Consider the following 13,121-nt stretch of genomic DNA (forward strand, 5'->3'; position numbering starts at 1 on the left):
GACGTATCTAAAACCAGCTTAGGCCTTTCCCCTGCCTCTAAACGCACAGAGAGAAAAAAGGCATTTTTAGAGGAGGGGAAAGGGCGGGCGGTAGGCAGGAGGTGGGCCGACCTAGACCTAGGCGTGCAGCAGGTATAACCAAAACTTTAGGCAGGTTGCCTACTCGACACTTATACGTTTTGACTTAGACCAAGTCAAAACAGGTATAAGTGCCGAAAAGGGGCCGCTGAGCTGATCGTGGCTGCTGCGATCAGCTCAGCGGCCCCAGCAACCTGCCTACTCCCTACAGCAATGACCGCGGCAGGAGAGATGGCTTATCTCCCCTGCCGCAATCCACCCTTCCCCGCCCCCCACAACGATCAGGGTAGGAGGGAGCCCAAGCCCTCCTGCCCTGCGGCATCCCCAAACTGCCCGACACTATCAGCAGGTCTTAGACACATGGGCTCAACCTGGCCCATATGCCTAAGGCCCCACCCACAGGAGAGGCTTAAGCCTACTGGGCCTATTCCGGTTGGCCCAGGCGTCTCATGCCCCACCTGTGAGCGGGATTTGAGTCACCTGGGCCAATCAGGTCCTAAGGCCAGCCATTCAACGGATGCTTGGCACCCGTCCGTCCAACCAATGTTTTTGAAGGTACGGGGAGGGGGGTGGGAGTGTCGTGGGGTCGGCGATCGAGGGTTTTGGGGGGGGGGGCCCTTGCGTCGAGGGCTGGAAGGCTTGGGCTCCCTCTTGCCCCGATAGTGTCGGGCAGTTTGGAGGTGCCGCGGGGCAAGAGGGCTTGGGCTCCCTCTTGTCCCGATCATTGTAGATGGGGGGGGGGATTCTGTAACCGGTGTTGTTTTTAACAGACACCAGTTACAGAATCCAGCTTTTAGGCGAAGGACTAGCTCCTCCTTCGCCTAAAAGCCCTTGTTTTGGAAGTTTGGGACTTAGGGTTTTTTTTAGGTTGATTATATGGTGTTAGTGTAGACATAGTGGTGGTCTGGGTGTTTAAACAGCTGAACGTAGAGGCAGGTCATTATAAAAAAAAAACTCCTTTTGGACGTTTTTTTTTGATAATGGACATTTTCCCTGCTTCTACTTTCAACATTTAAGGCCTTAGGCCAAAAGGGGACTTAGACGTTTTTTTTGATTATGCCCCTCTATGCACTTACAAGGGTAACATAAATAAAAAGTAGCACCCAAAGATATAACCCAGGTTTCATCAAAAGAAACTCACAACAGCGCTTCTACATCTCTCGTGAGAGATCAGGGAACATTTGTACTTTAAACCCAATAAATTCTGTCGATTTTTTAAAAAAGTTTCATCAGCCAAACTTTATCAATTGAAAGACTAAAGATATAATCAAAGTGGAAGCCACTGCTGCCTTAGTGTCAGAAGACTAACAGTTCTGAAACGTTCATTGGCTCTTGATCTGTTGAGATTCATTTATCAGGTATATAATATACTCAAGAAAATGGTGGCATTGTTTCTTCTGGGATTTCCAAATTTCCATCAAATATCTTTTAAGCATTTCCCTAAGCTTACCAATGTAAGCCTAGGGAAATTAATCAATCTAAGTTATTATAATGAGAATTGTTTTCAAGCATCTCCATTTTTCTCCTGAGATTAGTATTGTCTCTCACCAATGTTTCTTGTAACTGTTTAAAAATTTTTATTTCTTGTTCAAGTTTCTGAACAGAAGAATTAGAAGCAGCCAGTTCAAATTTTAATTCTTTTAATTCCTTGGAATTCTCAGTCAATTTCCCTTCAATAGTTTGAAGATTGGGACTTATGATCCTCACCAAACCAACCATAAGATCCCATAACGAATCTAGGGTTACCCTCTGCAGGTTTGTCCAAAGATATATTAAATTGAGAAGTAGCAGAATGCTCACCAGTCTGTAGAGTTTTTTGTTGCTTTCCTCCCTGGTTCAATCCTACCTCCGACGCTGATTCTGCCTCAAAATCTTCGGTTGGCTTCCCTGAGATCAGAGCTCCAACCCCCAGATTCCCCGATATAATAATGCTTGCCTCAGGGGAGTGAAACGCCACGATATCCGGGGCTTCCACAGCCTTTGGAGAGCTAGTAGTCTGAGGCTGCAAGGGTGGCGCCCTTACGTCAGGGCTAAGCATTGTTACCAGCCCTGGAGGATCGGCAACAGTCCCGAATGCTCCGTGCGCCTTCAGCGGGCTACTCTCCAACACTGTCGAGACTCCCTGCATTTGTCGGAGTAACTCCAAGTGATTTTATTTTTAAGTAACAAAGACCTGCCAGGTAAAACAATTCAAGACAGGTCAAGCAAGCCACAGGAGTCCAGTGGCTCAAAGGGAGCTAGCATTGGCTAGATTAAAGCAGTGATTCTCAACTTTTTTTCAGTCAGAACACACCTGAAGGACAACGTTCACCTACATAATACACTACATGCATGATCCTCATGGACCTTCAGTCTGAAACAGTGAAGAGTTTCTGAGTATACCATGCAAAAATAGTCTGAGAAGTTCTTTAGGAGACTTATCATAATTCTAAGGCCTCCAAGTATTCAGCACTGTAGGCAGAATCAGCTTCTAGCTTGTCTGGTAGGCTCTTTGCCCAACTGGCAAATAAATTTAGTAAAAAAGTCTCTCAGTAGAAGATTTAGCCCTTGGTGGAGACTTTGGTGGAGACTTTTCCGAGGTAGTATCATAAGCTCCATTGTAGACTCAGGTAAGTCTTCAGCTGAATCAGACTAAATCTGAGTCATAAAAGGGCTTTGGTGAAGGAATGCGTCAAGAAGATTGATAAATAGAGAAGGGAGTATATTATATACTGTCCCTCAGTTTTGTTTTCAGTCTCCACCTGTTGGTCATGATTGGATATATACCCATTCGTAAAGATTAACCTCTACTGGTCTGGAGAGTGCTAAAGAATGCGTCGAGAAGATCGATGTTTACATCAAGCCCAGTGATGATCCAACGATGAAGACGATGCATGACATGACACTCTTACATTTGGAAGACTGTGAAGGAGAGTGATGTTTCCTTTTAGAAGCTCCTGAAGAGGAACGATGCTTATTGGATTTGGAGCATCAAGACGAGGAGGAAGAATGACGATGCCTCAATGAACTGGAGGTGGGCCTCTATGGAGAACTGGATCTGCGATGTTATGGCCTATGCTTAGGCGTGGAACATCGATGCCGTTCTGGAGAGCCAGTGTCAGTACCACAGGATCTGGTTGCCTTATGCTCAGGCTGGACCAGTACCGAGGGAGTGTAAGGAGGTTAAACATATCACTGACTTTGAAATACGCATCGAGCTTTTTGTGTAATGAAGGCACCTGGACTGCTGGCCTTTCTGCCGGTACCATCAGTGCCGCATCCTGCTCCGGAGAGGGTGACCTCGAAGAGGATGCACACCTCGATGTAGGAGAGGCAAGACGCAGAAGAGATCGTCGCTTAGTCTTGCATCAAGGGACTCGATGTAAGAGTGACCAGCGAGACCTCCTACATCAGGCGGGAAGGCACTCGCGCATACACAGTGTGAGCAGTTTGCAAACTTTCTCAAGTTCTTAAAATGGCGATGCACTTTCAAAGCTGTCCATACCAGGGCTCCATGGATAACGTCACCCATATGCGAGAATATCTGCCTGCTTGTCCTGGGATAAATTAAACATCTAAAAAAGAAATCCCTGCCTTACATGCCATCTTCTTCAATACTAAGTCTTCTCTAGAGTGCAGAAAAGCATACATTGCAATGAAACAAATTGTGTCATCAACTAATTACATGGGGCAGTGTGTGGCGCAGTGGTTAAAGCTACAGCCTCAGCACCCTGAGGTTGTGGGTTCAAATCCACACTTCTCCTTGTGATCCTGGGCGAGTCACTTAACCCCTATTGCCTCAGGTACATTAGATGGATTGTGAGCCCACCAGGACAGACAGGGAAAAATGCATGAGTACCTGAATAAATTCATGTAAACTGTTCTGAGCTCCCTTGGGAGAACAGTACAGAAAACTGAATAAATGAATGAAAACTTTTCTGTCTTCCTTGTTGCATGTAGCAAAACTTTACTTGATATCCTGAATTACATAAGAGTCAGATAATATTCATCCTACCAAGCAAAGATAATTTTTGTGCAAGATCATCAGGACCAAGATCAAAGTCCCTCACCTTGAAGTTGGTCAGCTCAGAGTCCTTCTGTTTCAAGATTTCTGTCATGTAATCTATCAGGTGCAGACCAAATGCATTCTTTGTGGTGATTTTCTGTGATAAAAAGAATAAGGTTATCTTTCTGATCCCCAAAGCCTTCTGTACATGAACTGTAGTACTGAAGATACGTGGACACCTTGGGCGTGCTCAGCTGTTATTAATAATTAAAAAACTGGAAAAGAAAAGCATGCAAGGTGATACAAGATTAGCTTTGAAATTATTTGGGGGTAAACGAGAGAGGTGAATTGTGTGGAACCGTCTGTAAAAGGTTATTTTAAATTGGCTATGATAGAATCAAACTGAATAAAAATATTAAAATTTTGTAAGCTGAAGTTCTCAGAAAGAAAAAATAGGCCAGAGTTAGAGAGTGAAAAACATGCTAACATGCACAAAGTTAAAACAAAGGAAAAGCTTATGTTAAGAACTGTCAGAGATTAATTTGTGTTTGGTATATGGACAGATTGAAATAAGATTCCATTGTAAGGTAGGCAGCTGCATGGAAATAGAAAAGGCAAGGTATAGGTTTTCCCAGAAAAACAGGAAACTTAGGCCTTAAAAAGGAAGTCTGTTCCTTATAGATTAAAACACACAGGCTAATTAGGAAAGTTCATACAGAAGTTATAGGAAAAGTGAAACACTGCCACCTATTGGGTTTAAAAATTGGGCTAAGCATTGTTAAATTTAGGATTTAAATATATGATGTATTCCTGGAAAGAAAGCAATGTAATCAACTGTATCATTGTATTCTAACATATGATAAATATTACAGTGATGTCACATATGGCATATATTTTTTTGTCTTGGATTTCTCCTTTGGAGAGTAGAAAATGTGATAACATGTATGGCTCTCCCCAGACATGAAAGGCATTAAGAAACATGAATTTGATTATTACACGGCTTTTTCCATGTCTGTTTATCTGAATTTACAGAATGGAATCCCTTGCTCAATCATATTGGTAATTCTTTCAGCCCCGCTGTTCAAGTCTCCCAGCTTTGCTTGAATAGTAGATTTAAAAAGGAATGCCATAACGATGTGCTTTTAATACCTACTTCTGTTACTGACTGCTTTTTTAGATGTGTTGGGAGCTTTATTTTTGTAGGGGTTTTTTGTTTTTTTATTTTGCTCATCTGAAATATTTGATGAAAGAAACCTTTAAGATACTTTATAAATGAACATAGTCAGCCCAGTAGCTGGTATAAGTTCCAAGCTCAATTCCTGATGCAGGTTTCTGTTTTTCAGATGGAAGGTAATGCAGTACACACAATACTACAGCAAACCTCCTAACACATCAGGCATTAAGAGGGCAATTCTAAAAAGACCAATAATGTAAAAGAATGATGCTTGTTAAGCAGTTGTATCCTTACGTTCACAGACGCTCATAACATTGACAGAATCTTGCTTACACAACATACAGGTCATTTAGTCTAGTGTATACTAATGAAGAGATTTTTTAAAAATAAAGTAAAATTCTGGAATATCTTGTACACCCAGAATCTCTTTGGGGCACACCACTGTGCCTTGGCACACAGTTTGAGAGACACTGGTTTAGGGCTTTGAAATGATCTCTGGACCAATTGTCGTAGTCTCCCCACCCAACCTGAGTACTGGCAAAAACACCTGGAGCTTCAAACATTATCCTGACCTAACCCCATGAATGTTCTTGGCCTGTTCGACAAAGACTCTGGTTTACGATCCTGCACACTGGCCATGAGATTCTATAGACCTTTCCCAAAAAGGAACTGCTGCTGACAGGGAAATGTGATTTTTCATTAAAACAGGAACATGAGGAAGAACTGGAAAATTACAAGGCCAGAGACGAAAGGCAAGTTATACTCACATTCTCAGTAGACAGTTTGATGCAGGTGGAGTAATGATCTGCAATCTGTATGTTGTTCAATTTTGGGACAAGGTTTGATAGTGTCTCAGCTTGCCTGAAGAAAAAAAAAAAGACCCCCCCCCCCCCCAATATCATCATAATTCTCTCTAGCAACAGAACAAAGCACATCTGGCTATTAGCACAAAGACTGTTTGATAAGTTTTACCTATTAGAGGGGAACTCTGTAACACTGGGAGATTCTGTGTTACTGAGCTGCAAATCAGCAACTCGGGATCGTCGCCGCTGCTTCCTCTCTTGCTCATCATCATTCCGGGGAAAGTCCTCCAAAACAGGAGTTGCAGAAACATTGATAGACTGTTGTCTCGTTGCAGGGGACAAAAATACACCATCAGGGGATATACACTTCTGGTAACTTACAGAACGGGACACCGATACACTCATTTCTAAAAAATTAAAATACAAAGCCATTTTTACTTAGAAAGAACAATCCTTAGACACCCCATTGCTCAGACAAGGCAGTCAATTTCCCACCACCAAAAAGGCAAGTGTACAGTTAGAGAGTCTATATGAGGCACTGACTTGTTCAACAGGTATTATTACATAGTAACATAGTAAATAACAACAGGTAACAGACCTGAACGGTTCATCCAGTCTGCCCAACATTCACACTCCTTATACATTCATTTTTAGATTGTCTTTTCTTTAATATTTTTGGGCAATAGATGATACTGGGCAGACTTCTATGGCCATTAGGTTTCCACTACCAGAGTTGCCATTGAAGCTCACTCCAGACTATCCTAAACATCCTATCACTGGAGCTTCCATCAAAGCTCTCCCCAGTCTATCCTAAACCAAATAACCATATATAGGACACCGACCATGCAAGACTACCCAGTACTGGCCTTAGTTAGTTTTATACCATTCGTTTTCTAATTAGAGATCCTGTGTTCATCCTATGGTTTTTTTTGTGTGTTTTTTTTAAATTCCATCAAAAAAGCATGGGATGAACACAGAGGATCTATAATTAGAAAATGAATGGTATAAAACTAACTAAGATGGGTACTGGGCAGTCTTGCACGGTCAGTGTCCTGTATATATTATTGTTATTATAAGCTAATATTTTGGACTCTTTTGTAAACAAGGAAGCAACCATTAGGGAAGAAATAATCTGCAGAATAGCAAGTGGTCACTCTATAATGAAGGCTCTTGCAAAGTATTTAAAAGCAAGGCAATAACACAAAACGAAAACCAGGCTGGTCCATGCACTCATTTTCTCAGTGGTCAATTATAGACACATGATGGCAGATAAAGGCCAAATGGCCCATCTAGTCTGCCCATCCGCAGTAACCATCTCTCTTTGAGAGATCTCATGTGCCTATCCCAGACCATTTTGAATTCAGACACAGTCTCTGTCTCTACCACCTCTACCGGGAGACTGTTCCATGCATATATCACCCTTTCTGTAAAAAAGTATTTCCTTAGATTACTCCGGAGCCTATCACATCTTAACTTCATCCTATGTCCTCTCATTGCAGTTTCTTTTCAAATGAAAAAGACTCGACATATGTGCATTTACATTACGTAGGTATTTAAACGTAAGGAAGTTCTTCTTCACCCAGAGAGTGGTAGACAGCTGGAACGCCCTTCCAGAGGCTGTTATAGGGGAAAACACCCTCCAAGGATTCAAGACAAAGTTAGACAAGTTTCTGTTGAACAAGAACGTGCGCTGATAGGGCTAGTCTCAGTTGGGGGTGCTGGTCTTAAACCAGAGGGCCGCCGCGTGAGCGGACTGCTGGGCATGATGGACCACTGGTCTGACTCAGCAGTGGCAATTCTTATGTTCTTATGGCTCTATCATAGCTCCTCTCTCCCACCTTTCCTCCAAAGTATACAGATTGAGATCTTTAAGTCTGTCCCCATACGCCTTATGACGAAGACCACGCACCATTTTAGTAGCCTTCCTCTGGACTGACTCCATCCTTTTTATATCTTTTTGAAGGTGCGGCCTTCAGAATTGTACAGAATAGTCTTAATGAGGTCTCATCAAAGTGTTACCTCAGTTGTCTCCTTCAATAATACAATTTCTGACATCTTCTCTACTACGCATGGTGTACCTCAAGGTTCTATATTATCTCCACTCTTATTTAATATATTTCTAGCACCTCTGTTGACTTTATGTCAATCAATCGGCTTCACCACATTCGCCTATGCCGACGATATACAACTTCTGCATCCTATAGACTCTAATAACTCCTCTGACATAACTCTAATCAATACAAAACTCGAAAAAGTACACCACTGGTTAAACAATAACCGACTTGCATTAAACATCAATAAATCTAATGTATTGCTCTTCCCCTGGAAAGATAATCCTAAACTTGTCTCACCAATCTCTATTTATGGACTCCCTTTACAAGTTGTACAAAAAAACAAAATACTCGGAGTAACTCTCGATTACAAACTTTCCTTCCATGACCACATTAGTAGCGTCATTAAGTCTTCATTTTTTAGACTTAGACAAATACGCTCTATCTCACAATTATTTAATACTGACTCTTTGAAAATACTCATTCATTCTCTCGTTATATCGAAATTAGATTATTGCAACGCATTGTTTAAGGGTATAGCACAAAAGGAAATCAAACGTTTACAGATCATACAAAATACAGCTATCAGACTTATCACAAAAGCTAATAAATTTGATCATATAACTCCTCTTCTTAAGGAAGCCCATTGGCTCCCAGTGGCCCACAGAATAATCTACAAACTTTGCTTACTCACATTTAAATCCCTTCTATTTAAAACTCCGGCTTTTATTCATAAATTATTAATCCCTTATTCCTCTAATAGAACTTTAAGATCAGATGAACAGCACTTATTAACAATTCCCTCGCTAAAAATAATCAATACGCGTCGACAGTATATCTTTTCAGTCACAGCTCCCCAAACCTGGAATTCTCTCCCCAATTATCTACGTGAAGAACTTAACTTAGAAAAATTTAAAAGTAAACTAAAAACTTTTTTATTTAATGACACCTTTATTATTTAATACTATTTGGTCTCACTTAATATATTTTTACAAGTCTTGGAACCAATTCTTTTCTCTTTTCTATAACATTTTTTCAATTATCCCCCCTCTTATCTCACCCATATGTGTTTTCCTTTATTTGTTTCCCACTCTGCTCAAATATATTGTAATTTCTCCCCCGACTTATCCTAATGTTTCCAGTTTATCTCGTAACTGTCCATGTCTTGTTTGTTTTTAATTATTTTTAAAACTTCTTTTACATTGTAATTTTAATCATGTGTTAATCGCTTTGAAACCGATAAAGCGATCAATCAAATATATATTAAACTTGAAACTTGACTTGAAACTTATACAGGGTCATCAATATCGCCTTTTTCCTACTAGCCATACCTCTCCCTATGCAACCTAGCATCCTTCTAGCTTTCGCCATCACCTTGCCAACCTGTTTGGCTACCTTAAGATCATCACATACAATCACACCCAAGTCCCACTTTTCTATCGTGCACATAAGTTCTTCACTCCCTAAACTGTACTGTTCTCTCGAGTTTTTGCAGCCAACTGTTTTTGGTGACTGTTGGTGCAGAGTGCTGGTCATGACTGTATTGTATGGTCTGGTCTGTTTTATTGGTTATAATGATGTTTGTCGTTGAGGCGACTTGTATGTTATATGTAATTTTATATTTTGCATGTAAGTGTGTAATTTGTTTTATAGTGATGTTTATGTGATGTGATTTGTATGTCAAATGTAACGCTTTATTTTGTAAGTAAATGTGTAACTCACCCTGGATAAGGGCGGGGGATAATGCAAAAAAATGCATGACCTTGCATTTCTTAGCATTAAATTTTAGCTACCAAATTTCAGACCATTCTTCAAGCTTTGCAAGGTCTTTCTTCATGTTATTCACACCATCTACTCTATTGCAGATTTTGGTATCATCCGCAAAGAGGCAAAACTTAGCCGACAACCCTTCTGCAATATCGTTTATAAAAATGTTAAAAAGAACAGGCCCAAGAACAGAACCTGAGGAACACCACTGGTAACATCCCTTTCCTCAGAGCGATCTCCATTTATCACTACCCTCTGTATTGTTCTTTCTGCTGCAAACAGAGATGTCCGTCACCCTCTCAAGTTACTAGGAATGTGATCCAAAGCTAAGTAGCGTAATTGAAAAAAGTCATGTTGAAAATCACTGCAATGTACCATAGGGGCACTGATGATGCCCTATTAAGGGTGCTCCTATGCTCATCCGTAGGGGGCGTGAAGTCTGACCAACATAGATTAAATTGCAAGGCATCTAATGCAATATATGACATGGTCAGATTCACATGTAGTGGTATATTTGAGGCAAAAAGTCCTGTGATCCACCAGATTAATAAACTCAGTTGTGGACACCATGATTTTACAATTCATACACTTACCACAAGGTCCATGTCTGCAATGGTACGAAACATCAGGTAAAGAATCACGAGGCATAGCTGGACTAAGTAATTCTTTAAAGTTCATGCCACGTTTGTATGCAAATCTAAGATGTTGTTGAGCAAAAGCTGGAAACATCTTGACAATATCCCAATGTCTCTTTATTATACTCCTCCTCACTTGATGAGCCCTTGAGTCATAGCTCAAGATGCAAGTAATGCCATCCTGATCGTTGCATGAAGATGTTGATTCCATTAGTAGATAATCTCAATTGGCATATAAAGTTTGTTTATACTCTTTACATATTATTGGCCTCAATTAGCCTTAATTGGCCTTGATTTTGAACTCTTGAGTGGCTAAATAGCTGCCATCCTAAAATACATTTTTCTGTGCAATGTGATCAAGAGAAAATTACCTTTCTAGATGTTGAGATCAAGCGTATCAGTGATGATTTAACCACTACAGTACACCGTAAGGCCACGGACAGAAACACAGTGCTACACTTCCACAGTTCTCATCTACCTCACCTTAAGAACAGCCTCCCCATTTCTCAATTTCTTTGCTATAGAAGAATTTGTTCCTCAACTCAGAAGTACAAAATCCAGGCTAAGATTTTGTCCAGACAATTTGAGGAACGTGGGTATCCTGTTCCAATAATACATAAAGACCCGGATTCTGTATAGGACGGCCCAGGAGAGGTGTCCTATACAGAATCGGGCCTACACTAAACCCCGATTCTGTAACCGGTGTCCATGTTACAGATGCCGGTTACAGAATTGGATTAGAGTAGACGCGGCCGCTACACTTATCGCGGCAAGGGATCTCCCTGCCGCGATAAGTATAATGGCCGCCTGTCCGATTGCCGGCAGGAGGGTGCCCAAACCCTCCTGCCGGAAGATGCCCCCCTCCCGACACTACCGATCACCGGCAGGAGGGTGCCCAAACCCTCCTGCCGTAAGATGCCCCCCCAGCACTACCGATCACTGCCAAATCCCTCCTGCCGGAGGACGCCCCCCCTCCACACACCCCCGCGCTAACAGCCCCCAAACCTCACCCCCATCAAACTAACCTTTAATTGTTGGCCCGACGGGTCTTGCCCGTCCAGCCGGCAGGCCCGCCTTGTCAAAATGAGGCAGGCCCGCCCCTTCCTGCGAAGCCTAAGGCCTGATTGGCCCAGGCTCTAGAAGCCTGGACCATTCAGGCCTTAGGCATAGCGGGTCCGCCCATCCCCACTACGCCTAAGGCCTGATTGGCATCCCGATTGGCTGATTAGACAGCTGTAGGACGCCTACAGCTGCCTAAAATCAGGATGTACTTTGTAGAATCAGGGCCAAAGTGTATAAACGAGCTTTATATGCCAATCAAGATTATCTACTAATGGAATCAACATCTTCACGGAACGAGCAGAATGGCATTACTTGAGTCTTGAACTATGACTCAAGGTCTTATTTTCAGGGGATGTCTTATTTTTTTCATGTACAATGATCATCTCTCCCTTCCTCTCTTCCACCCCAGTTCTTCCTCTTACCTTTCTCTCCCCCACATATGCAACATCTTTCCTCCCCTCTCATCCATCCCCTTGTGCCGCCCCTCTGCAGCATCTTTCTATCCTTCTCTCCCTGGATGGAAGAAATTGCATTACAATTAGTATTATTATTATGGGGGCGGAGTTTGGGTGAGGGGGAGTACTCGGTTGGTATTTGTTAGGCTTTGGGGGTACTTGGTTTGAAAAGGTTGAGATAGTGGATGCTGCAGATGGGGCAGACTTGATATTTGGCCTGTATCTGCTGTCATTTTCCATGTTTACTAAATGTTACTTTGGGATCCTCGATACTTCTTGTCTGCATGGGGGGGGGGGGTGATCCTGATGCCACCAGGCCGTAGTGTGGTGTGCCCGAGAGGAGCACAGCATTACTCTCATAGCACAGTGCATAAACTGAGAAGGCGGCACTGTTGGACCCAGAGGAAAAGAGCACAAGCGACAGCTCCCTGACAAGGACCAGGTGCATGTACACGCGAAAGCGAATCAATAAGACTTACCAGTAGCGGCCAAAGCCAGTTTCTCACTAGCCTGCAAAATCCTCCGTGGCTACATCCGTCCCACGCCCAGGACTATCAATCCTCCCCTTTCTTTTGCCAGGCATCAGACCTTCGGTTGTTACCCTTTCCGGGACCCAGATCACTATCCTTAACAGTGACTCTCACGCCAACCCCTCTAATTACCAGACTTGGCACACACTAACGATATGTTTCTCTTACCGGTGACGCTGACGTTTTTCCCGGCTACTCTTTAAGACAAGAATTTTCAAATTTTTGCGCGAACGTCGAGGCAACGGCCCGACGTCAGACTGGACGTCACACGTCTTGGGGGCGGACCAGGAAGTGTAGCTAGATTAGTACAGTACTATCAAAGGGGTGCTCAGTATGTCAACTCTTGTTTACGTTGCTGCACTTGCAGCCATAGTTTTATTGTACGGCTTTTGGTCTGATTTGATATAGTTTTAGTCATACCAATTTTTCTTTTTTTTTAATAACAAAGCTTTGTCCGTGTGCTCCTTCTGACAACGTCATATTAGTCAGTAGGAGAGCTTTGTAAAACAAAGTACTGTACATGGATGGATGATGCAACTTATTTTTCTACACGTTCGGAGCCAAATTGCTATTGTCATGAG

General features: G+C 42.3%; 1 protein-coding gene across 2 annotated transcripts in view; it reads right to left on the minus strand.

Moving 5' to 3' along the window:
• NCAPH (non-SMC condensin I complex subunit H) overlaps positions 1-12,858 on the minus strand; it is a 144,692-nt gene extending 131,834 nt beyond the window's left edge. Inside the window, exons 1-4 of one of the 2 annotated variants that reach the window (XM_033947621.1) lie at positions 12,709-12,858; positions 6,210-6,447; positions 6,005-6,098; positions 4,128-4,220 (exon numbers count right to left, since the gene is read on the minus strand). In XM_033947621.1, the coding sequence (XP_033803512.1) occupies positions 4,128-4,220; positions 6,005-6,098; positions 6,210-6,445 (423 nt within the window). In that variant the 5' untranslated portion in view covers positions 6,446-6,447; positions 12,709-12,858. The other variant, XM_033947620.1, reaches the window with a different exon arrangement.
• Between the last annotated feature and the right edge of the window lie 263 nt (positions 12,859-13,121).

The sequence above is a fragment of the Geotrypetes seraphini genome, chromosome 6 (assembly GCF_902459505.1).
Source record: "Geotrypetes seraphini chromosome 6, aGeoSer1.1, whole genome shotgun sequence".
NCBI lineage: Eukaryota > Metazoa > Chordata > Amphibia > Gymnophiona > Dermophiidae > Geotrypetes > Geotrypetes seraphini.